Consider the following 23815-nt stretch of genomic DNA (forward strand, 5'->3'; position numbering starts at 1 on the left):
ATTAATGTTCATAGAAAAGAATGAAAGAAATTTAATGAAATTCTGCCAAATGGTAAGTTTGTTATATACAAATATGTGGATTTTTAGACAATTAAAGGGCAATAACTCTGAAGTTACAAAAGAAATCCCTACGAAATTGTGTGTGCACAATCACATTATAGTGCTCAAAATTCTGTTTAAGTTTCATAGTTCAAGGTCGAATATATCAAAAGTTATGTTGCAGAAATTGCCATATCTATAGATCTATAGTACCCTAGATAGTTAACACTAGAAACTTCTAAGGGCCATAACTCTGGTGTTACTTGGGCAATCTGACTGAAACTTGATGGGCCCCATAACTTCATAGTTGTGAACATGTAAATGAAGTTTGTTTGAAAAAAAATCTAAAATAAGGAATGATTTTTTTGGGGGGGGGGGGGGGGGGGGGGGGGGGTGGGGGGGGTTGGGATGGGGAGGGGTGTGATCAAGGTAAGGGGGTGACCAGGTGTGGGTACACAACTTCACATGCTTACAATAAATGTTCATGGAAAAGAATGAAGGAAAATTAATGAAATTCTACCAAATGGTAAGTTTGTTATGTACAAATATGTTGATTTTTATAAAATTAAAGGGCAATAACTCTTAATTTACAAATAAATGCGAACGAAATTGTGTGTACACAACCACATTATGGTGATCTAAATTCTGTTTAAGTTTCATAGTTCTAGGTCAAATATATCAAAAGTTATGATGCAGAAATTGCCATATCTATAGTACCCTATATAGTTAACAGTAGAAACTTCTAAGGGCCATAACTCTAGTGTTACTAGAGCAATCTGACTGAAACTTGATGGGCCGCAAGAACTCATAGTGGTGAACATGTATATGAAGTTTTATATAAATATTCCCAACCATTTCCTAGATATGGCTCCGGACGGACGGACGGAAGGACGGATGAAAGGACGGATGGAAAGACAGACGGAAGGACGGATGGACAACGCCAAAACTATATCCCTCCGACTTTCGTCACTGGATAATAAAGCTGCTATTGTGCAGACAAGGTCAAAATAGCTAATTTTGGCCCTTTCAGGGGCCATAACTCTGGAACCAATAATGGGATCTGGCCAGTTCAAGAAAGAAACCGAGATCTTATGGTGATACAAGTTGTGTGCAAGTTTGGTTAAAATAAAATCATAAATGAAACCACTATCGTGCAGACAAAAAATTGTTGACGGACGGACGGACTGACGACGGGTGATCACAAAAGCTCACCTCAAGCTAAAAATGCACTTCTAATTCACTCTAAACTGTCAAATGTATCTGATTTTGTCCAAAGGAAAATGCAAGTTGAAAAGTTTATCATTAACAAGAGGACCATGATGGTCCTGAATCACTCACATGACCCAGTTTTGAACTGAGTATGACATCATTTTTTCTACTATTTGACATAGTTACCTAGTTTTTGAGCTCATATGACCCAGTTTTGAACCTGACCTAGATATCATCAAGATAAAAACTCTGACCAATTTTCATGAAGATCCATTGAAAAATATGGCCTCTAGAGAGGTCACAATGTTTTTTATTATTTGACCTACTGACCTAGTAATTGATGGCATGTGACCCAGTTTCAAATCTGACCTAGATATCATCAAGGTGAACATTCTGACCAATTTTCATGAAGATCCATTCAAAAGTATGGCCTCTAGAGAGGTCACAAGGTTTTTCTATTTTTAGACCTACTGACCTAGTTTTTTATTGCAGTTGACCCAGTTTCAAACTTGACCTAGATATTATCAAGTTGAACATTTAGACCAACATTCATAGAGATCCCATGAAAAATATGGCCTCTGGAGAGGTCACAAGTTTTTTTTATTATTTGACCTACTGACCAAGTTATTGATGGCACATGACCCAGTTTCGAACTTGACCTAGATATCATCAATGTTAACATTCTGACCAATTTTCATGAAGATCCATTCGAAAGTATGGCCTCTAGAGAGGTCACAAGGTTTTTCTATTTTTAGATCTAATGACCTAGTTTTTGACCATAGTTGACCCAGTTTCAAACTTGACCTAGATATCATTAAGATAAACATTCAGACCAACTGTCATACAGATTCCATGAAAAATATGGCCTCTAGAGAGGTCACAAGGTTTCTTTATTATTTGACCTACTGATCTAGTTATTGATGGCACGTGACCCACTTTCAATCTTGACCTAGATATTATCAAGTTGAACATTCTGACCAATTTTTATGAAGATCCATTCACAAGTATGGCCTCTAGCGAGGTCACAAGGTTTTTATATTATTAGACCTACTGACCTAGTTCTTGACCACACATGACCCAGTTTCAAATCTGACCTAGATATCATCAAGATAAACATTCAGACCAACTTTCATACTGATTCCATGAAAAATATGGCCTCTAGAGAGGTCACAAGGTTTTTCTATTATTTGACCTACTGACCTAGTTTTTGATGGCATGTGACCCAGTTTCTAACATGACCTAGATATCATTAAGGTGAACATTCTGACCAATTTTCATGAAGATCTTGTGAAAAATATGGCCTCTAGAGAGGTCACAAGGTTTTTCTATTTTTAGACCTACTGACCTAGTTTTTGACCATACGTAACCCAGTTTCAAATCTGACCTAGATATCATCAAGGTGAACATTCTGACCAATTTTCATAAAGATCCCATGGAAAATGTAACCTCTAGAGTGGTCACAAGCAAAAGTTTACGCACTGACAGACGGACGCTGCGTGATCACAAAAGCTCATCTTGTCACTTTGTGACAGATGAGCTAAAAACTATCATGTCAAAATATGCAATTACCTTCAGTATCACAAGACTCACAACGCTTTTAAGTAAGTCACTGAAGGCATTTAGAGATATGACGTTATGAACGTTATTAAAGCAGAATAATGTTGTTATGCATGGTGTGTAATTTTCATGTCATTTATAAGAGACAATTATGCATTTCACAAACTAAACATCATACATTTTAAAACAATATTTTAAAATGAATTTACTCAAAAATATCTTAAATGTGTTACCTACATATAAAGTCTGAAGTCAATACCTTGAATGGTTAATAAGTTATGCTCCAGACACAAAATATGACAGGCAAATTTGACCTTTGACCTCAAATTGTGACCTTGACCTTTGACCTACAGAGCTGTTGCAAGGGCTCATCACCACCTACCTACATGCCAAGTGTGAAGTCAATATCTTGCATGATTATTAAGCTGAGCTCCAGACACAAAATATGATGGACAATTTTGACCTTTTAGCTCAGCTTGAGACCTTGGCCTTTTTTACCTACAGAGCTGGTTTAAGGGCTCTGCATATTGTCTCATCGCCATCTACCTATATGCTAAATGAAAAGTCAATATCTTTAATGGTTATAATGTTATACTCCAGACACGAACTAGAGTTGTCACAGGAGTGACGAATTATACCCCACAATATGGCCTTGTCACAGAACTAAGCCAATGTCAAAGCCAAACTTGCTTGACCTTTGACCTACTGACCTCAAAATCAATAGAGGTCATCTGCTGGTCATGATCAACCTCCCTATGAAGTTTTGAGATCCTAGTCTCAAGCGTTCTGAAGTTATTGTCCAAAAACCGTTTAAATGTTCTGGGTCACTGTGACCTTGACCTGTGACCTACTGAACTCAAAATCATTAGGGGTCATCTGCTGGTCATAACCAACCTCCCTTTCAATTTTCATGATCCTAGGCCCAAGCGTTCTCAAGTTATCATCTGGAAACCGCTTAACTGTTTTGTGTTACTGTGACCTTGACCTTTGACCTACTAACCTTAAAGTCGAACTTGACCTGTATTTTGTCATGTTACACCTGTGTACAAAAATTTATGATCCTAGACCCAAGTGTTCTCAAGTTATCATCCAGAAACCGTTTAACTGCTCGGAGTCACTGTGACCTTGACCTTTGACCTACTGACCTCAAAGTCGAACTTGACCTGTATTTCATGATGTTACAACTGTGTACCAAAATTATTATCCTAGGCCCAAGCGTTCTCAAGTTATCACCCGGAAGCTGTTTAACTGTTCAGAGTCACTGTGACCTTGACCTTTGACTTACTGACCCCAAAGTCGAACTTGACCTGTATTTTCTGATGTTACACCTGTGTACCAATAATTATTTGAATCGGTCACGCCTTTCATGAGATATCATCCGGAAACCATGAAAACCAACGGACCGACCGACTGCCAAGCTCAGTCCTATTTACCCCCACCCGCCAAACTTCGTTTTGTGTGGGTATAACAAGAGCTCGTAGAACACGAAATGCCCCCTTAATGCATTCAGTAACTGCACAAGGAACAGAAATTGTTTGGTCGCTGTGCTTTGGACATTTGACGTACTGACCTCAATCAATAATTATGAAATATTATGAAACCGTTTAACTGTTCCGGGTCACTGTGACCTTGACCTTTGATCTACTGATTTTAAAATCAATAGGGGTCATCTGCTGGTCATGACCGACCTCCCTATCAACTTTCATGATCCTAGTACCAAGGGCTCTTGAGTTATCATCCGGAAACCAATTGGTCTACATACCGACCGAGACAGAACGACCGACCGACATCTGCAAAACAATATACCCTTCCTTCTTCGAAGGGGGCATAATTATGAGGGATGGGCAGACAGTTGGTCATGAGAAGAAGTAGTTTAAAAGTTCTTCTATTTTTACCACTGGTGGCCCCTAAAACAGGCCAAGATGAAACATTTGTATAAACTTGATAGAGGACCACACCAGGATGCTAATGACCAAGTTTGGTGCATTTTCTTTAGACCAGTTATTTAAGAGAACATGTCATTTAAAGAAAGGTGTAGATGGATGTACGCCTGACATATGGTGGTTGACGAGTGATCATGATTTCATGCTCAGGTGAGCTATCAAGCAAGCTGTGATGGCCCTAGATCACTCACACGAGTTTTAGAGCTTAAAAAAGTCTAAACATTTTGCAACTTTGAGAGGGGACAATAAAGTGTTCCAAGTGTCTAAAGTTCCAGCGGCAGCAGAAGTTGTTTTGTTAAGTTAGTTCGACAGATGACTAGTAGTTTAACTGAACAAGTTTCTTAGGTATTTAGGTTTAAACAAGAGGGCCATAATGGCCCTATATCGCTCACCAGAGTTGATCTGGCCTATTGGCCTAGTTCTTGACCTCATATGACCCAGTTTCAAACTTGATCTAGAAATCATCAGGACAAACATTCTGACCAAGTTTCATAGGGATTGGGTCACAACTGTGGCCTCTAGATTGTTAACAAGTTTTTCCTTTGACTTGACCAGGTGACCTAGTTTCTGACCCCACATAACCCAGATTCGAAATAGACCTAGAGGTCATCAAGACAAACATGCTGACCAATTCTCATGACTTTCAAACTTAAAACATGGACTCTTGAGTGTTAACAAGCTTTTCCTTTGATCTGGCCTACTGACCTAGTTTTTGAATCCACATGATCCAGTTTCAAACCTTACCTAGAGATCATCAAGACAAACATTCTGACCAAGTTTGATAAAGATTTGGTCACAACTGTGGCCTCTATAGTGTTATTAAGTTTTTCATTTTATTTGATCGGGTGACCTAATTTTTGACCCCACATGACCTAGATTCAAACTTGTCCTAGAGGTCATCAAGATAAACTTTCTGACCAATTCTCATGAGTTTCAAACTTACATTGGGGAATCTAGAGTGTTAACAAGAATTTCCTTTGATCTTGCCTACTGACCTAGTTTTTGACCTCGCATGACCCAGTTTCAAATTCGACCTAGAGATGATCTATACAGACATTCTGATCAAGTTTAATAAAGACTGGGTTACAACTGTGGCCTCTTGAGTGTTAACAAGCTTTTCCTTTGATTTGACCGTGTGTTCTAGTTTTTGACTCCACACGACCCAGATTTGAACTTGACCTAGAAGTCATCAAGACAAACACCCTGACCAACACTCATGAGTTTCCAACTTAAACTGTGGCCTCTTGAGTGTTAACAAGATTTTCCTTTGATCTGACCTACTGACCTAGTTTTGGATCCCATATGACCCAGTTTCAAACTTGACCTAGAGATCGTCAAGGCAAAAAACATTCTGACCAAGGTTCATAGATTGGGTCAAAAATGTGGCCTCTAGAGTGTTAACAAGGCAAATGTTGATGGATGACGCACACCGGACGCCGTAGAATGACGGGTCACAATAGCTCAACTTGAGCACTTTCTGCTTTGGTGAGCTAAAAAATACCGACAACTGGAGCATGCTGTGGGTGTTCTGGAAGACCTCTTTATAATGGTTATCTGCATCCTGTTGTTGTTTAAAACTATTTTTATATTTGGCTCTAGCGGCCCCTTTAAAGAGGTGGTTGCCACATTTGAACAAGCTAGGACAAGGACATCACAATAATGCTACAGACCATGTTTGGTGAAGATCCATCAAGCTGTTCATGGTAAGAAGTTGTTTAAAGGGATTTCTATTTCTAACACTAGCACCCACTTAAAAGGCCTGTGTGCCACTACTGGAACAAATTTTGGAGCAGAACTTACAATGATGATACAGACCAAGTTTAATGAAGATCCATCAAACAGTTCATGAGAAGAAATTTTTTAATGGTATTTGTATTTTTAGCACTATCAGCTCCTTATAGGAGCCAAGATATTTTAACAAAATTGGGAAAGGGCCTTAAAATGATGCTACACACAAAGTATAATGATGATCTCTCTAGTGATTCATGAGAAAAAATCATATAGAGGTATTTCTATTTTTAGTACTAGTGACATCTAAAAGGGGCTAAGCTTCCCCCATCTGAACAAAATCCGGAAAGCACCTTAAAATAATGCAAAAGAAATCATCCATGAAAACAAGTCATTAAAAGGTATTTCTAATTTCAGCTACAGCGACCCCTATAAGGGGCCAAACTCCCCCATTTGAAACACTTTTCTACTAAGTTTGGCGCAATTCTGAATTGCAGTTTCAGAGATGTCATTCGAAGAAAAGAGTGAACAGACTGATGATGGACAGTATGCAATCATAATAATTCTCCCCAAGCACTTCCTTGAAACAAGATCATATAAAGCCAATCATTATTACCATAGCATTCTTACAAAGTTACAAAAATGTAAGTTTGGTCAAAACAAGACATGAAATTCATGAAACCAAAACTGAATCAATACAAAATAACAAAGCTGATACTTACATTAAGAAAGCAACTTAAGCCATTTGCCTTATCTACTGGCGCATGCTGAGACTTAAGAATATCTTCTCCATTTTTTGGCACATAACACCACATTTTCTGAAAATAAAAAGAATCAAATTTCCTTATTAATAATTTTTTTCCAAAAGTAGTTATTTATGTAAGCAATAGTAGTAAGTGTTTTCCAACAAGAATATTCTAAAAGTTTCTACTTAATAAATACTGGCAGGTAATGTGTATGTGTGTATTGGGGAGGCGGGGGTAGATGGGGTAAGATGTGGGTGGAATGATTTGCTATGACAATATCAAAATATCAAACAAGGGCCATCATGGCCCTTCATCGAGTACCATTGCTCTTAATGATAAGATCAAGATTTGACATAGATCACATAGGCATACACATTAAATATCATCAGGATAAATATTTTCTTGTAACAGTCCCTTTTGACCTATGGGTCACTAGTCAGGGCCAACCTCCAAACCAAGTTTGAGGGTCCTAGGCTCAAATGCTGCATTTTTGTACTAGCATGACTATTCATTACCCTTGAAGACATAAATAACATTTAAAACCAATCTCATTAGATGCTGCTGAGGTATATTCTTTTTTTTTTTTTGTTGGGTTTAACGTCGCACCGACACATTTTAGGTCATATGGCGACTTTCCAGCTTTGATGGTGGAGGAAGACCCCAGGTGCCCCTCCGTGCATTATTTCATCACGAGCGGGCACCTGGGTAGAACCACCGACCTTCCGTAAGCCAGCTAGATGGCTTCCTCACATGAAGAATTCAACGCCCCGAGTGAGGCTCGAACCCACATCGATGAGGAGCAAGTGATTTGTAGTCAGCGACCTTAACCACTTGGCCACGGAGGCCCCTGAGGTATATTCATTTACACAAAATGAAGGGAGGTAATTTGTCATATATTCAGTCAAAAGTTATCTACCCTGATTGTCCGAGTCCATCTGATGGCATAAATGAAATTTCAAATCAGTATCTTCATTGGTTACGGAGATACACCCATTTTAATTTGAAACAAAGGGAGGTAATTTGAAATAAATCAGTCCATAGTTATCTACCCTGATTGTCTCAGTCCAACTAATGACAATAATGAAATTTCAAATGAGTCTTACAAAAACTTAATGAGATAAATCGATTTTTTTTTTATTAAAATCAGGGGAGGTAATCATGTATTGGTATATGCATGTAGAAGATACAGAGTACAAGCCTTATAGATATATTAGAAAACTATTCATATCAATAAGCGTTCAACCAAGAGTTATCTTACATAACTATTTCTTACCATGGAAGACATAAATAACGTTTCAAACCAATCTCATTAGAAGCTGCTAAGGTATATTCATTTACATAAAAAATAAAGGGAGGTAATTTTCATAAATTCAGTCAATATGTATCTACCCTGATTGTCCGAGTCCATCTGATGGCATAAATGAAATTTCAAATCAGTATCTTCATTAGTTACGGAGATATACCCATTTTAATTTGAAATAAAGGGAGGTAATTTGACAACAAGAGGACCATGATGGTCCTGAATCGCTCACCTATCCCCACATGACCCAGTGTTGAACTGAGTACGACCTAGTTATTTCTATTATTTGACATAGTGACCTAGTTTTTGAGCACATGTGACCTAGATATCATCAAGATAAAAAATTCTGACCAATTTTCATGAAGATCCATTGAAAAATATGACCTCTAGAGAGGTCACAAGGTTTTTCTATTATTTGACCTAATGACCTAGTTTTTGAAGGCATGTGACCCACCTTTAAACTTGACCTAGATATCATCAAGGTGAACATTCTCACCAATTTTCATGAAGATCTCTTGAAAAATATGGCCTCTAGAGAGGTCACAAGGTTTTTCTATTTTTCGACCTACTGACCTAGTTTTTGACCGCACATGACCCAGTTACGAACTTGACCTAGATATCATCAAGCTGATATTCTCACCAATTTTCATGAAGATCCATTGAGAAATATGGCCTCTAGAGACATCACAAGATTTTTCTATTTTTAGACCTACTGACCTAGTTTTTGACCGCACGTAACCCAGTTTTCGACTTGACCTAGATATCATCAAGGTGAACATTCTGACCAATTTTCATGAAGATCTCTTGAAAAATATGGCCTCTAAAGAGGTCACAAGGTTTTTCTATTTTTAGATCTACTGACCTAGTTATTGACCGCACGTAACCCAGTTTTGAACTTGACCTAGATATCATCAAGATGAACATTCTGACCAATTTTCATAAAGATCCCATGAAAAATATGGCCTCTAGAGAGGTCACAAAGTTTTTCTATTTTCAGACCTACTGACCTAGTTTTTGACCGTACGTGACCCAGTTTCAAACTTGACCTAGATATCATCAAGGTGAACATTCTGACCATTTTTCAAGAAGATCCATTGAGAAATATGGCCTCTAGAGAGGTCACAAGGTTTTTCTATTTTTAGACCTACTGACCTAGTTTTTGACCCCACGTGAGCCAGTTTCGAACTTGACCTAGGTATCATCAAGGTGAACATTCTGACCAATATTTATGAAGATCTCATGAAAAATATGGCCTCTAGAGAGGTCACAAGGTTTTTCTATTTTTAGACCTAGTGACCTAGTTTTTGACCGCACGTGACCCAATTTCGAACTTGACCTAGGTATCATCAAGGTGAACATTCTGACCAATATTCATGAAGATCTCATGAAAAATATGGCCTCTAGAGAGGTCACAAGGTTTTTCTATTTTTAGACCTACTGACCTAGTTTTTGACCCCACGTGACCCAGTTTCGATCTTGACCTAGATATCATCAAGGTGAACATTCTGACCAATTTTCATGAAGATCTCATGAAAAATATGGCCTCTAGAGAGGTCACAAGGTTTTTCTATTTTTAGATCTACTGACCTAGTTTTTGACCGCACCTGACCCAGTTTCGAACTTGACCTAGATATCATCAAGATGAACATTCTGACCAACTTTCATAAAGATCCCATGAAAAATGTGACCTCTAGAGTGGTCACAAGCAAAAGTTTACGGACGGACGGACGGACGGACGACGGACGCCACGCGATCACAAAAGCTCACCTTGTCACTTCGTGACAGGTGAGCTAAAAAATCAGTCCATAGTTATCTACCCTGATTGTCTCAGTCCAACTAATGACAATAATGAAATTTCAAATGAGTCCTATAAGTACTTACTGATATAAATACATTTTTATAACAAGAGGACCATGCTGGTCCTGAATCGCTCACCTCTTCCCACATGACCCAGTTTTGAGTATGACGTCGTTTTTTCTATTATTTGACATAGTGACCTAGTTTTTGAGCTCATGTGACCCAGTTTTGAACTTGACCTAGATATTATCAAGATAAAAATTCTGACCAATTTTCATGAAGATCCATTGAAAAATATGGTCTCTAGAGAGGTCACAAGGTTTTTCTATTATTTGACCTATTGACCTAGTTTTCGGAGGTAGGTGACCCTGATTTGAACTTGACCTAGATATCATCAAGGTGAACATTCTCACTAATTTTCATGAAGATCTCATGAAAAATATGGCCTCTAGAGAGGTCACAAGGTTTTTCTATTTTTATACCTACTGGCCTAGTTTTTTATGGCACGTGACCCAGTTTCAAAACTGACCTAAATATCATCAAGGTGAACATTCAGATCAATTTTCATGAAGATCTATTGAAAAAAATGGCCTCTAGAGAGGTCAAAAGATTTAAATAATTTTAAACCTACTGACCTAGTTTTTGACCGCAGTTGACCCAGTTTCAAACTTGACCTAGATATCATCAAGATGAACATTCAGACCAACTTTCATACAGATCCCATGAAAAGTATGGCCTCTAGAGAGGTCACAAGGTTTTTTTATTATTTGACCTACTGACCTAGTTTTTTATGGCACGTGACCCAGTTTCAAATCTGACCTAGATATCATCAAGGTGAACATTCTGACCAATTTTTATGGAGATCCATACACAAGTATGGCCTCTAGAGAGGTCACAAGGTTTTTCTATTTTTAGTCCTACTGACCTAGTTTTTGACCGCACATGACCCTGTTTCGGACTTGACCTAGATATCATCTAGATGAACATTCAGACCAATTTTCATACAGATCCCATGAAAAGTATGGCCTCTAGAGAGGTCACAAGGTTTCTTTATTATTTGACCTACTGACCTAGTTTTTTATGGCACCTGACCCAGTTTCAAATCTGACCTAGATATCATCAAGGTGAACATTCTGACCAATTTTTATGGAGATCCATACACAAGTATGGCCTCTAGAGAGGTCACAAGGTTTTTCTATTTTTAGACCTACTGACCTAGTTTTTAACCGCACATGACCCTGTTTCGAACTTGACCTAGATATCATCAAGATGAACATTCAGACCAATTTTCATACAGATCCCATGAAAAATATGACCTTTAGAGAGGTCACAAGGTTTTTCTATTATTTGACCTACTGACCTAGTTTTTGAGGGCACGTGACCCACTTTCGAACCTGATCTAGATATCATCAAGATGAACATTCAGACCAACTTTAATACAGATCCCATGAAAAATATGGCCTCTAGAGAGGTCACAAGGTTTTTCTATTATTTGACCTACTGACCTAGATTTTAAGGGCATGTGACCCACTTTCGAACCTGACCTAGATATCATCAAGGTGAATGTTCTGACCAATTTTCATGAAGATCTCATGAAATATATGGCCTCTAGAGAGGTCACAAGGTTTTTCTATTTTTAGACCTACTGACCTAGTTTTTGACCAAACGTGACCCAGTTTCGAACTTGACCTAGATATCATCAAGATGAATATTCAGACCAACTTTCATACAGATCCCATGAAAAATATGGCCTCTAGAGAGGTCACAAGGTTTTTCTATTTTAGACCTACTGTCCTAGTTTTTGACCACACGTGACTCAGTTTCGAACTTGACCTAGATATCATCAAGATGAACATTCTGACCAATTTTTATGGAGATCCATTCAAAAGTATGGCCTCTAGAGAGGTCACAAGGTTTTTCTATTATTTGACCTACTGACCTAGTTTTTGACGGCACGTGACCCAGTTTCATACTTGACCTAGATATCATCAAGGAGAATGTTCTGACCAATTTTCATGAAGATCTTTTGAAATATATGGCCTCTAGAGAGGTCACAAGGTTTTTCTATTTTTAGACCTACTGACCTAGTTTTTGACGGCACATGACCCAGTTTCGAACTTGACCTAGAATTTACCAAGATGAACATTCTGACCAACTTTCATAAAGATCCCATGAAAACTGTGACCTCTTGAGATGTCACAAGGAAAAGTTTACGGACGGACAGACGCACGGACGCCGGACGCTGCGCGGTCACAAAAGCTCACCTTGTCACTTTGTGACTGGCGAGCTAAAAATCAGGGGAGGTAATCAGATATAAAATAAGTGGATAGTGTCTAGGTCAACCTGATGACATACATTAAGTTTCAAAACCATTACCATCAATAGTTGCTGAGATAGAACCATTTTATGGATAAGTGCTGACCTTGACCTCAATGTGTGACCTTGACCTTCAAGCAACGGGAACCAATATCTTATTGTGATTTAAGTTGTGTGCATGATTTTCTAAAGCTGAATGCAAAATGCGGCATTTATCATGTTCACAAGGTAAAAATTAACATATTTTGGCACTTTCAATGTTCACTCAGCAGCCATAACTCTAGAACCTATGACTGGATCTGACGGGTAAGGGTTAGGGTTAGAGTTATTTTGCAAGTTTGTATCAAATCAAACCATAAATGAAGTCTCTATATGGCTGCAAAAACCAAATTAGCAACATCAAGGCCAAGTTTCATCAACTTCCACCAAATGGTTTCAGAGAAGATGTCGTTTGAAGTAAAGTATTGATGGACGGATGACGGTTGGACGCCTGGACAGTGAACGATTGCTATAGCTCACCCCAAGCACAAGTGACAAACTTTGCTGTTTTGTGACATACAGACAGACAGATTGACATACAGACAGCACTAAATTAATAGGTCTCCCACACTTCATGTGGGAAACTTTTTTTCTGCTGGAGGAGAGGGAAGCATTGTGTGCGTGCATGCGTGTTTTAACAAGCATTTTCTATAATATGTCCAATGATCTAGTTTTCTACCTCATAATAATCCAATTTTAAACTCAGCCCATTTATAGAAGCAGAAATATTTCAACCATGTTTCATTTCATCACATCAGGTAAAATCTGACCACTAGATTTTTAACAATACTTTTCTATGATTTGACCTAGTGACCTAGTTTTTTTTTCTACATTACCAAGTTTCAAATTTGATCTGTACTTTATAAAGAGATACACAGTGACCAAGTTAAATATAGATCAGATTGAAAATTTGTTCTCTAGGAGTGTTCACAAAGTTTTTCTATGACTTGACAAACACTGTCCTCACAATCAACAAAATAAAATGCAATCTCAATTATATCCAAATTTTCACTTCTGATTCTATTTAACAAGAGGGCCATCATGGCTCTAAATTATTCGCCTGAGTTATGCCGCTTGCTTGAACAGTTTTGGTAGATGGTTACAGAAGTAAAAGTGTTTTCACACAAGAATATTAAAAACTAAATATATATGGCCAAGTGATGTGCTCATGTTTGTGTTAGGGTGGGGTGGTGGTGGTGGGGGTGGGGTGCAGGTGGGATAAGACGTTGGAGGGAATTATGACATAGGGCAATAAGAGAAAATATCAAACAGTTTCCACTACATACATATATGGAAAAGTGACTTATGATTTTATAATAATCAAGAGGGCTATGATGGACCTAAATGGCTCAACTGAGTTTCTTAAATTGCTTGAATAACTTTGGTCTTGCATTGAAAATATATGAATAACAAGAAGATTTTTAAGGTTTCCACTATTTGCATATAAAAAATACTACATTACATGTATGAAAAAGTTACTACACCCTCCAGTGGCCATGTTTTAGAAAAACTGGAATAATTTGAAGAAACCAGGTATAGGGTCACTAACTAATGGGTCATGAACAAGAACTATGGAAATGGGGCGATCACAGTAACTCACCTTGAGCACTTTGTGCTCAGATGAACTAAAAATGTAGACTCTAATGTCAACTAGAATTGTGTCCATAGGACACGGATGCCCCCACATATTGTGGCTTATGTTGTAGTGTTAATGTGATTAAGGAACGTAGCATTCCCTTTGTATATTCATCCTTATTCTACTTTCCCCTTCAACCACCCCCCACTTTCTACCCCTTACCACTTCCTCCCCCTCTATCTATATTTGGCATAAATTTATATGTACTTGTTAGATTTTTTAAGCAACCTGTCTGTAATATTCTTCCATTACTTCTTTCTGTTGTGAGCCTACTTTGCAAATGCGTGGCTCTGAGGCTGTGTTTTTAGTGCTCTGTGTTTCCGAGAAATCTACCCTTACCTATTATTTTTTGGATAACTCTTGAGTTCAAAAGTCACCAAAGTTGAACATGACAATCAAAGTACTTACTGTATTGTTTAGGATGTTTTTTGCTTCAAATGTTACTTGAGAACTGACCGATGTTGGAATAAATTTTACATCTTTGTTGTTAACCAGCTTTGGACAATCCATTTTCTGCAAAAATAAAACAAAGTAATTGATGAGCTTTCCATTTATACATTCTATCTTTGTTATTAATGTACTATCATTCAATTCAGATTAACTTTTCCTTATCATTATAAGCATCATCGTAAATAAGGTCTACAACTCTGGCACCAGTATGTCCAAAAATTATACTTCAAATGTCAAGTTACATATGTGATGTAATTTCAATCTATCCCTGTTATTCATACATGTGATATGTCCCGGATTGTCCGGGATTGTCCCAGAAATGACATACTCTTCCCGGTGTCCCGGACAGTGTTGAAATATCCCAGAAAAATAACAAGAGCTGTCCGTAAGACAGCGTGCTTGACTTTTCTCAGTGCTTGACTCTGAATTAGAGCTTTGCCAGTAAAAAAAATTCCAAGTTAAAAAGGGACATAATTCTGTCCAAATTCAAATCAAGGTTATGGGAATTGTGTCTCCTGGTGTAGACTTTGATAGAAAATAACTATTTTGAGTTTCAAATCAAAAGCTTTAATAGTAACAGAGATATTTGACTTTATCAAATTAAAAAAAAAAGTCTAAGTTAATTAAAAAGGGGCATAATTCTGTCAAAATTCAAATCAGAGTTATGGGAATTGTGTCTCCTGGTGTTGACTTTGATAGTAAATAACTTTTTTGAGTTTCAAGTAAAAAGCTTTAATAGTAACAGAGATATTTGACTTTATCAAAAATTTTAACAAAAAATTCTAAGTTAAAAAGGGGCATAATTCTGTCAAAATTCAAATCAGAGTTATGAGGATTGTTTCTCCTGGTGTTGACTTTGATAGTAAATAACTATTTTAAGTTTCAAGTCAAAAGCTTTGATAGAAACAGAGATATTTGACTTTATCAAAAATTTTAACAAAAAATTCTAAGTTAAAAAGGGGCATAATTCTGTCAAAATTCAATCAGAGTTGTGGGGATTGTTTCTTCTGGTGTAGATTTAGATGGTAAATAAGTATTTAAAGTTTCAAGTCAATAGGTTTGACAGTAACAGAGATATTTGTCTTTATCAAAAACTTTAACCGAAAATTCTAAGTTAAAAAGGGGCATAATTCTGTCAAAATTCAAATCAGAGTTATGGGGATTGTTTCTCCTGGTGTAGACTTTGATAGTTAATACCTATTTTAAGTTTCAAGTCAATAGCTTTGATAGTAACAGAGATATTTGACTTTATCAAAAATTTTAAGCGAAGCCGACGCCGAGGCGAGTGCAATAGCTCTACATTTTCTTCGAAAAGTCAAGCTAAAAATACAGAAAACAAAAATAAACCCCCAAAAAATTAGCTTTTTTGGTCTGTAAATTGTTGAATTTTACGTTAATAAAACACAATAAACAGTCCCCGGTGTCAATATCAGTTTCATACCCTCAAGCGGGACACGCGTTGATTAAGCCAGTTTCCATCAACATTCATATTGAACACGCCCCGCGATCTTTTGATGACCCTGATTAAGTTACAGTCAGCTATTTTGATGACCCTGATTATGAAATGACAGAATTATGCAATCTATAACAGTTTTATGATAATTTAATATTAGGAAAAATAGTCGAAAAATCTTGTTGTTATTAGCACGTAGGTGGTGAAGCTATGTAGGCCTATCCTTTATGGAAGAGATGGCTGAAACATTCAATTAAACGATAATTATTTTAAAAGGTTGTAATCTTTTAAAATGTAGATTGTTTGTCACACATATTCTAAATTAAAATTTTGACTGTTGAATGCCTTTGCCAACCGATCCATGAAAATTGACCAGACCCGAAATATTCTATATCGATTTTATCTACAAGATTTATTTTATTGCTTCCATTTTATTAATGATTAGATAAATGTTTAAGCTTTAAAATGATACCAAATAAGCTGGATTCTAAATCACGATGACCAGGTTAATTCTTTGTATATAGTAAGTCTCCTAATTCTGTTCACGTCGAGAACGCAACCAATTCACATGCCGAACTACAGATGTGAATTACCCTATTTACCTCCCTTAGAAAGCTAGACGATATTTGCAGCAAATTATTCCTAAGTGATGATCAATGTTTATCTCCGGAAACTACATGTAATTTTATGATATTTATGCTTGAAACAGACGAATACTAATGTCACGGTGTATGTCCCGGACAAAGGGTAAAAATCCCAGAAATTTTAATTCAGAATCCCGGAAATGTCCTGAAAAATTATGGCATGTATGCTGTTATTACTGAATGGATCTGCTTCAAATTCAAACAAGAGCTGTCACTATGTATCAGTGACAAATGCCTAGGAGCATTTATGCCAAGTAATTTTAAAATCCCTTCATCAATGGCAGAGTTATGGAATGGACAAGAAACAGAATATGTTAACCTTTAACCCTTAAGTGTGACCTTTCCCTTGGAGCTGGGGGTCTGGATCTTGCAAACAACATGTTGTCTCATTATGGAGACATTTATGCAAAGTAAATTCAAAATCCCTTGATGAATGGCAGAGTTATGAACTGGACACTAAAAGACCCTGTTAACCTTTCACTTCTATGTCTGATCTTGACCTTGGGTCTTGCGTATGACACATCGTCTCATTATGGTTAACAATTATGCCAAGTTATTTCAAAATCCCTTCATGGATGGCAGATTTATGGACCAGACACAAAACAGAACCTGTTTTAACCTTTTACCTCTAAGTGTGACCTTCACCTTTGAGCTATGGGTCTGGATCTTGCACATGACATGTCATTTCATTATGGTGAACATTTATGCCAAGTTATGTCAAAATCCTTTCATGGATAGCAGAGACACAGCCTGGACAAGAATTTACACAGACCCACGCACACGGAGACGGTGTGATTTAAATATGGCCATCTTTGTGGGCATAAAAAAGTTGGTTCTATCAACATCAACATAATACAAGTGCTCCAACAACACGAAATGCCCCCCTTGATACATTCAGTAATTGCGCAAGGACAGGAATTATTTGGTCACTGTACACAAAAGTTCTACTGTTCTGGGTCAATATGACCTTGACCTTTGACCTGTTGACCTCAAAATCAATAGGGGGTAATCTGCTGGTCATACTTAACCTCCCTATCAACTTTCATGATCCTAGGCCAAAGAGTTCTTGAGTTAACTGTTCTGGATCACTGTGACCTTGACCTTTGACATACTGACCTCAATTCAAATGGGATCATCTGTTGATCATGATCAACCCTCCCTATTAAGTTGCGTGATCCTAGGCCCAAGCGTTTTTAAGTTATTGCCAGGAAACGGTTTGACTGTTCTGGGTAACTGTGACCTTGACCTTTCACCTACTGACCTCAAAATCAATAGGGTCATCTGCTGGTTATGACCAACCTCCCTATAAACTTTCATGATTCTAGGCCCAAGCGTTTTTGAGTTATCATCCAGAAACAGACAGACCAACCCACCGACAGATACCTGCAAAACAATATACCCCTCCTTCTTCAAAAAGAGGTGGGGGGCGGGGGCATAATAAAAGGTCCATAAATCTAACACCAAACAATAAATGAATTAAACTGTCTTTTAACTTAAGAGTTAGATTTTAATTTAATATACTTTCAAACTTTCTCTTTAATTACTTAATATTAATACTGAAATGCTCTAGACTTTCAAGAACTCTTTGTAATTATTACCAACAACAGGTATGACCATGTTTACATCTCTGGCACCATTATTATACATTGTGTGTATTTTCATTATATAGAATTTCAGGTTGATAAACTTATACCAAAAGCTTTGATGCTACTACTTTTGGACACTAAAGTAAGTGTGAGATGAATAGCTTTCTCCATAATAAATCATATGATTGATCACTTTTACTGGTCTGAAGATAAGAGATCAGTGGGTAAATATTTCTATGATATTAAAAAAGTGGACTAATTTTGATTTAAATTGTTATTTTGGGAGCTGTTATGATGTTCTTTGATGGTCTTTGTTGCATCTGGCCAAATTTTAGACCCAATGCAGGATCGTAGCTGGTCCAAACCTCAAGTATCTGTGGTATAAAGCATATTCGTTACACGATTCAATCTAAATGTATTAACATTTTTACTGGTAATGAAAATATTTACACTGGTTATGTATTCTGATTGATCTGAACACACTACACTGTCCAAATTCCATGTGCAATTTGCGCCTACTGTATTCACACACTCTCCACACCTGCAAGAAAACTGTATTGCTGATCATCTTGAAAAGTAAATCTTAACCTATAACTAAAAACGTGTTGAAAAGGTTATAATAGTTATTGTATATTAAGGTTTAAAGAAAATGAATGCTAAAGGATTAAATGCATAAGAACACTGTGCTAGATTGACAGTACATAGCCCTGTTGGACTCTTAACAATAATCTAATGTAGTGACTTTGTTTTTGATAATGGATGACCCAGTTACATACTAATCCTAGATTTTATAGAGACACACATTCTAACAATGTCTCCTACAGATAAACAAGAGGGCCATGAAGGCCCTGTATCACTCACCTGACCTATTGACCTAAAGATCATCAAGATAGTTTCAATAAGATATGGTCATAAATGTGGCCTCTAAAGTGTTAACTAACTTTTCCTTTGATTTGACCTGGTGACCTAGATTTTGACCCCATATGACCCAGATTCAAATTTGACCTAAAGATCATCACGATTAACATTCTGACTAAGTTTCATGAAGGTACAGTCATAAATGTGGCCTCTAGAGTGTTAACAAGCTTTTCCTTTGATTTGACCCGGTGACCTAGTTTTTGACCCCACATGACCCAGATTCGAACTTGACCTAAAGATCATCAAGATTAACATTCTGACTAAGTTTCATAAAGATACAGTAATAAATGCGGCCTCTAGAGTGTTAACGAGCTTTTCCTTTGATTTGACCCAGTGACCTAGTTTTTGACCCCACATGACCCAGATTTGAACATGACCTATATATCATCAAGATTAACATTCTGACCAAGTTTCATTAAGATACAGTCATAATTGTGGCCTCTACAGTGTTAACAAGCTTTTCCTTTGATTTGACCCGGTGATCTAGTTTTTGATCCCACATGACCCAGATTCAAACTTGACCTAAAGATCATCAAGATTAACATTCTGACAAAGTTTCATTAAGATATAGTCATAATTGTGGCCTCTACAGTGTTAACAAGCTTTTCCTTTGATTTGACCCGGTGATCTAGTTTTTGACCCCACATGACCCAGATTCAAACTTGACCTAAAGATCATCAAGATTAACATTCTGACCAAGTTTCATTAAGATACAGTCATAATTGTGGCCTCTACAGTGTTAACAAGCTTTTCCTTTGATTTGACCTGGTGACCTAGTTTTTGACCCCACCTGACCCAGATTTGTTACTAACCTAAGATCATCAAGATTAACATTCTGACCAAGTTTCATTAAGATAATGTCATGAATGTGGCCTCTAGAGTGTTAACAAGCTTTTCCTTTGATTTGACCTGGTGACCTAGTTTTTAACCCTACATGACCCAGATTCAAAGTTCAGTTTGTAGTAACATTCTGACCAAGATTCATGAAGAAACAGTTGTAAATGTGGCCTCTACAGTGTTAACAAGCTTTTCCTTTGATCTGACCCAGTGACCTAGTTTTTGATCCCAGATGACCCAATATCGAACTAATCCAAGATTTTATTGAGGGTAACATTCTAACCAAGTTTCATTTAGATTGGGCCAAAATTGTGACCTCTACAGTGTTAACAAGCTTTTCCTTTGATTTGACCTGGTGACCTAGTTTTTGACCCCAGATGACCCAATATCGAACTCATCCAAGATTTTTATGAGGGTAACATTCTGACCAAGTTTTATTAAGAATAGGCCAAAATTGTGACTTCTAGAGTGTTAACAGTCAAATTGTTGACGACGGACGGACAACTGTCGACGTACAACGATGGACGACGGACACAGGGTGATCACAAAAGCTCACCTTAGGTGAGCTAAAAAACATAGCCTGAAGAGCATCAACAGGATTTCTATGATTTGTCCAAATGACATTGCTCTTGATCTCAGATATGAAAGCTTTAAATTTAAGTTTTTATTGAAATAAAGACAGAAAATATAGCCTCTGAAGTGTTAAGAAGGTTTTTCTAAGATTTACTGACCTTACATTATAACAAAAGTGACCAAAGTCGACACCTGTCATTACACATCTATGTGAAACAGTCAACATGTTTAACAAGCTTTTGATTTCTGACACTTACACAACATGGAAAATTGCTTAGAGTGCATTTTTTGGATCTAGTAAGCCCTGCAGAAACCATTTTCAGTCTCAATATCACTGTGACCTTGACCTTTTATGTACTGACCCCACAAACCCCTAAACAAGTCATCTACAGATTACAGGCAATTATCCTATTAAGTTTGAGCATTCTCTATTAACTGACTGGAAACCAATAGAGTGATATTACAAAAAATTGTTCAAATGATTCTACAAGCAAATCACTTAGCATGTTTATTGTTTGACACCATACACTAAATATTTTATCAAGATCCAAACATCAAAATCAACAAGGTGCCTGAAATTCAAAATGGCCGCAATGATGGTCGCTTATTTTTTTCTAAGACCTTTTAAAAAATGTTTTATGATATGGCGTTGCTGTACCATAAAGTACCATCATAACAATTTTCTAATATTAATACCATTTCAGTGATTGAATTTGTTAATTAAATCATACGTACTTCCTGTACATTTGGCAGTTATAAAATAAGAAATCTGCCTTTGCAAGAGTTATATTCCCAGTTGACAATACAGCCACAAGTTCCAACACTGCACTGGTATGACTGCCCACTGGAATAAAGAAATGGTAAATATATATATTTACAGTCCAAATACATTTTCTTCAACGAAGCTAATGTACAGTTGGTGCATGAATCATTTGATCCCAAAGGTGGAGCATTCCAGAGGTCACAATACTTAACATGACTGCCCATTCTGATGCTGTATTAAAATGCTTGCAGTGGCTACCATTAGTTGATGACTTTGAGATCTCCACTTCAAATCTATATAACACTGGACCATTAATTCAGTGTGAAATAAAGAGAAAACAAGAGGGCTCTAAGTTGCTCATGTGATGTCAACTTTGACTGTATGTCACAACACACTTGTTGTCAGAAATTATTATAGGAAAAAATTATTAATGTTTAACATGAACTTTTACAAACTTTAACCCCCACATGTAATTTGACATTTGACAATGAGACCAAACAGGTCTCCAATTATTAAGTAGAAACATCTGATATGTAGGGATAACATGTTTTTTCTTGTTATAATGTCTGCAGAATCCCCAGGGATTGGTTGGTCCCCGAGAAGAATCCGAGGGACTGTGCAAACGTTATAACAAGAAATGAACATGCGCTAATGTTATTCTAGCATAAAACGCGAAAAAAACTAGTAAATAAATACAAATTTCTCCCTCAACATCATTAAATGTCCATGAAATGCGTGGGAATATCTGTGTTGTTTTTCAGGTTGATGTCATTTCCATTTGAATTACCATATAGTGGGTTAATTCTGCGGTTTTGTCCTAAAATGGGCCTAGTTTATTTGTGTTTTTTATTTCTGCAACCTTCGAGAAAAACAGGAATTAATTTTTGCGGTTTGCATAAACCTGAAGTAAATTCTGTGCATGGGAAATAGCTACTGCATTTACTACGTCATAATTAACGACTCAAATGCATATCGTTCTCGTCAGTTATGTCTTGGTATCATTATCTAGGTCGGAATCTTGGACAGTGAAGTTGGGGCAGCTGGTTTATGTTTATTTTGTCTGTTTGTTTGTTTGTTTTGGGTTTAACGCCGTTTTTCAACAGTATTTCAGTCATGTAACAGCGGGCAGTTAACCTAACCAGTGTTTCTAGATTCTGTACCAGTATAAACCTGTTCTCCGCAAGTAACTGCCAACTTCCCCACATGAATCAGAGGTGGAGGACTAATGATTTCAAACACAATGTCTTTTATCAAATAGTAACGGAGAACATACACCCTGCCCGAGGTTTGAACTCACAACCCGGCGATCCATAGACCAACGCTCTACCTACTGAGCTAAGCGGGCGGGCTGACTTATGTTTAAATCTGACTTCTTTTCATTACCGTGCATGATCAAAACTCAGAGTTAAAAATAAATACTGTAGGTCTAGTACCGGTAATTCATTTTGAAAGACATTTTCATAAAATGTAATACTTCTGGTAGAAAAATTTACGATTTATTTACAAATATTTACATATGCAAAATCTAGTACATAGTCCATTCACAGTCCATTCAGTTACAACAGTTAAAGACACATTTATTAGTTTGTTTAACTTTTCATAAACCTAAAGTGTTTTGTGATATACACTGTAAAGATGGTATAGATCAACTTTATGCATCGAGGCGTGTCTGTTATTTTAGCTCTGTCATAACAATACTACGGTAAACACAGAGGACTGCAGATAAATCACGCCTCACTAATTGACGTTGAATTATAACCATTCATTCATGGACAATAAATTAATACAATAACAAAAGCAATCAACCACAATTGATACAGTGTGTATAACTTGACAGCAGACAAAAAACTTGTGAGATAAGGATAACGGGTCGTTATATTAAACGAAATATCAAAGTTTATTTCTGCATCAAAAATTTCTGCTGATGGTTTAAATTTATTTCTGTGTAACAGCCTCGACCCGCAGATTTAGCAGAAATAAAAACCCACGGAATTAACACGCTATATGATATCTGTTTTTGGGCCGTGATATGTTAATGCTTTGCCATAGAACACGCATATATAAAAAGTGACAAGAACAACAGTTTTATGCAAGAATTTACAAAACATACATTGCCTAAGAAAAGATCTACTGTATTACATTTCATACAGATTTGCATTAACAAATACACATATTGCAAATTAAGCTGAAATTCATTAGAAATGCAAGTTTTAAAAATAACATTTACCTTCTATTACCTATCTTGGTTGAAAAACTAAATTCAAATTGTTGAAATATCTCA

The 23815-nt window shown here is 36.9% G+C and overlaps 1 protein-coding gene across 1 annotated transcript in view; it reads right to left on the reverse strand.

Annotated features, from left to right (window-relative positions):
- Positions 1–7198: 7198 nt before the first annotated feature.
- Positions 7199–23815, reverse strand: part of LOC128555038 (plexin A3-like) — a gene marked incomplete at both ends in the record, with an annotated part of 31698 nt that continues 15081 nt past the window's right edge. The window contains 4 exons of the mRNA XM_053536391.1: positions 7199–7294; positions 14719–14823; positions 18894–18984; positions 21507–21615. Coding sequence (XP_053392366.1) covers positions 7199–7294; positions 14719–14823; positions 18894–18984; positions 21507–21615 — 401 coding nt within the window. The remainder of the gene's footprint in view (positions 7295–14718; positions 14824–18893; positions 18985–21506; positions 21616–23815) is intronic.

The sequence above is a fragment of the Mercenaria mercenaria genome, unplaced genomic scaffold (genome assembly GCF_021730395.1).
Source record: "Mercenaria mercenaria strain notata unplaced genomic scaffold, MADL_Memer_1 contig_962, whole genome shotgun sequence".
Lineage (NCBI taxonomy): Eukaryota > Metazoa > Mollusca > Bivalvia > Venerida > Veneridae > Mercenaria > Mercenaria mercenaria.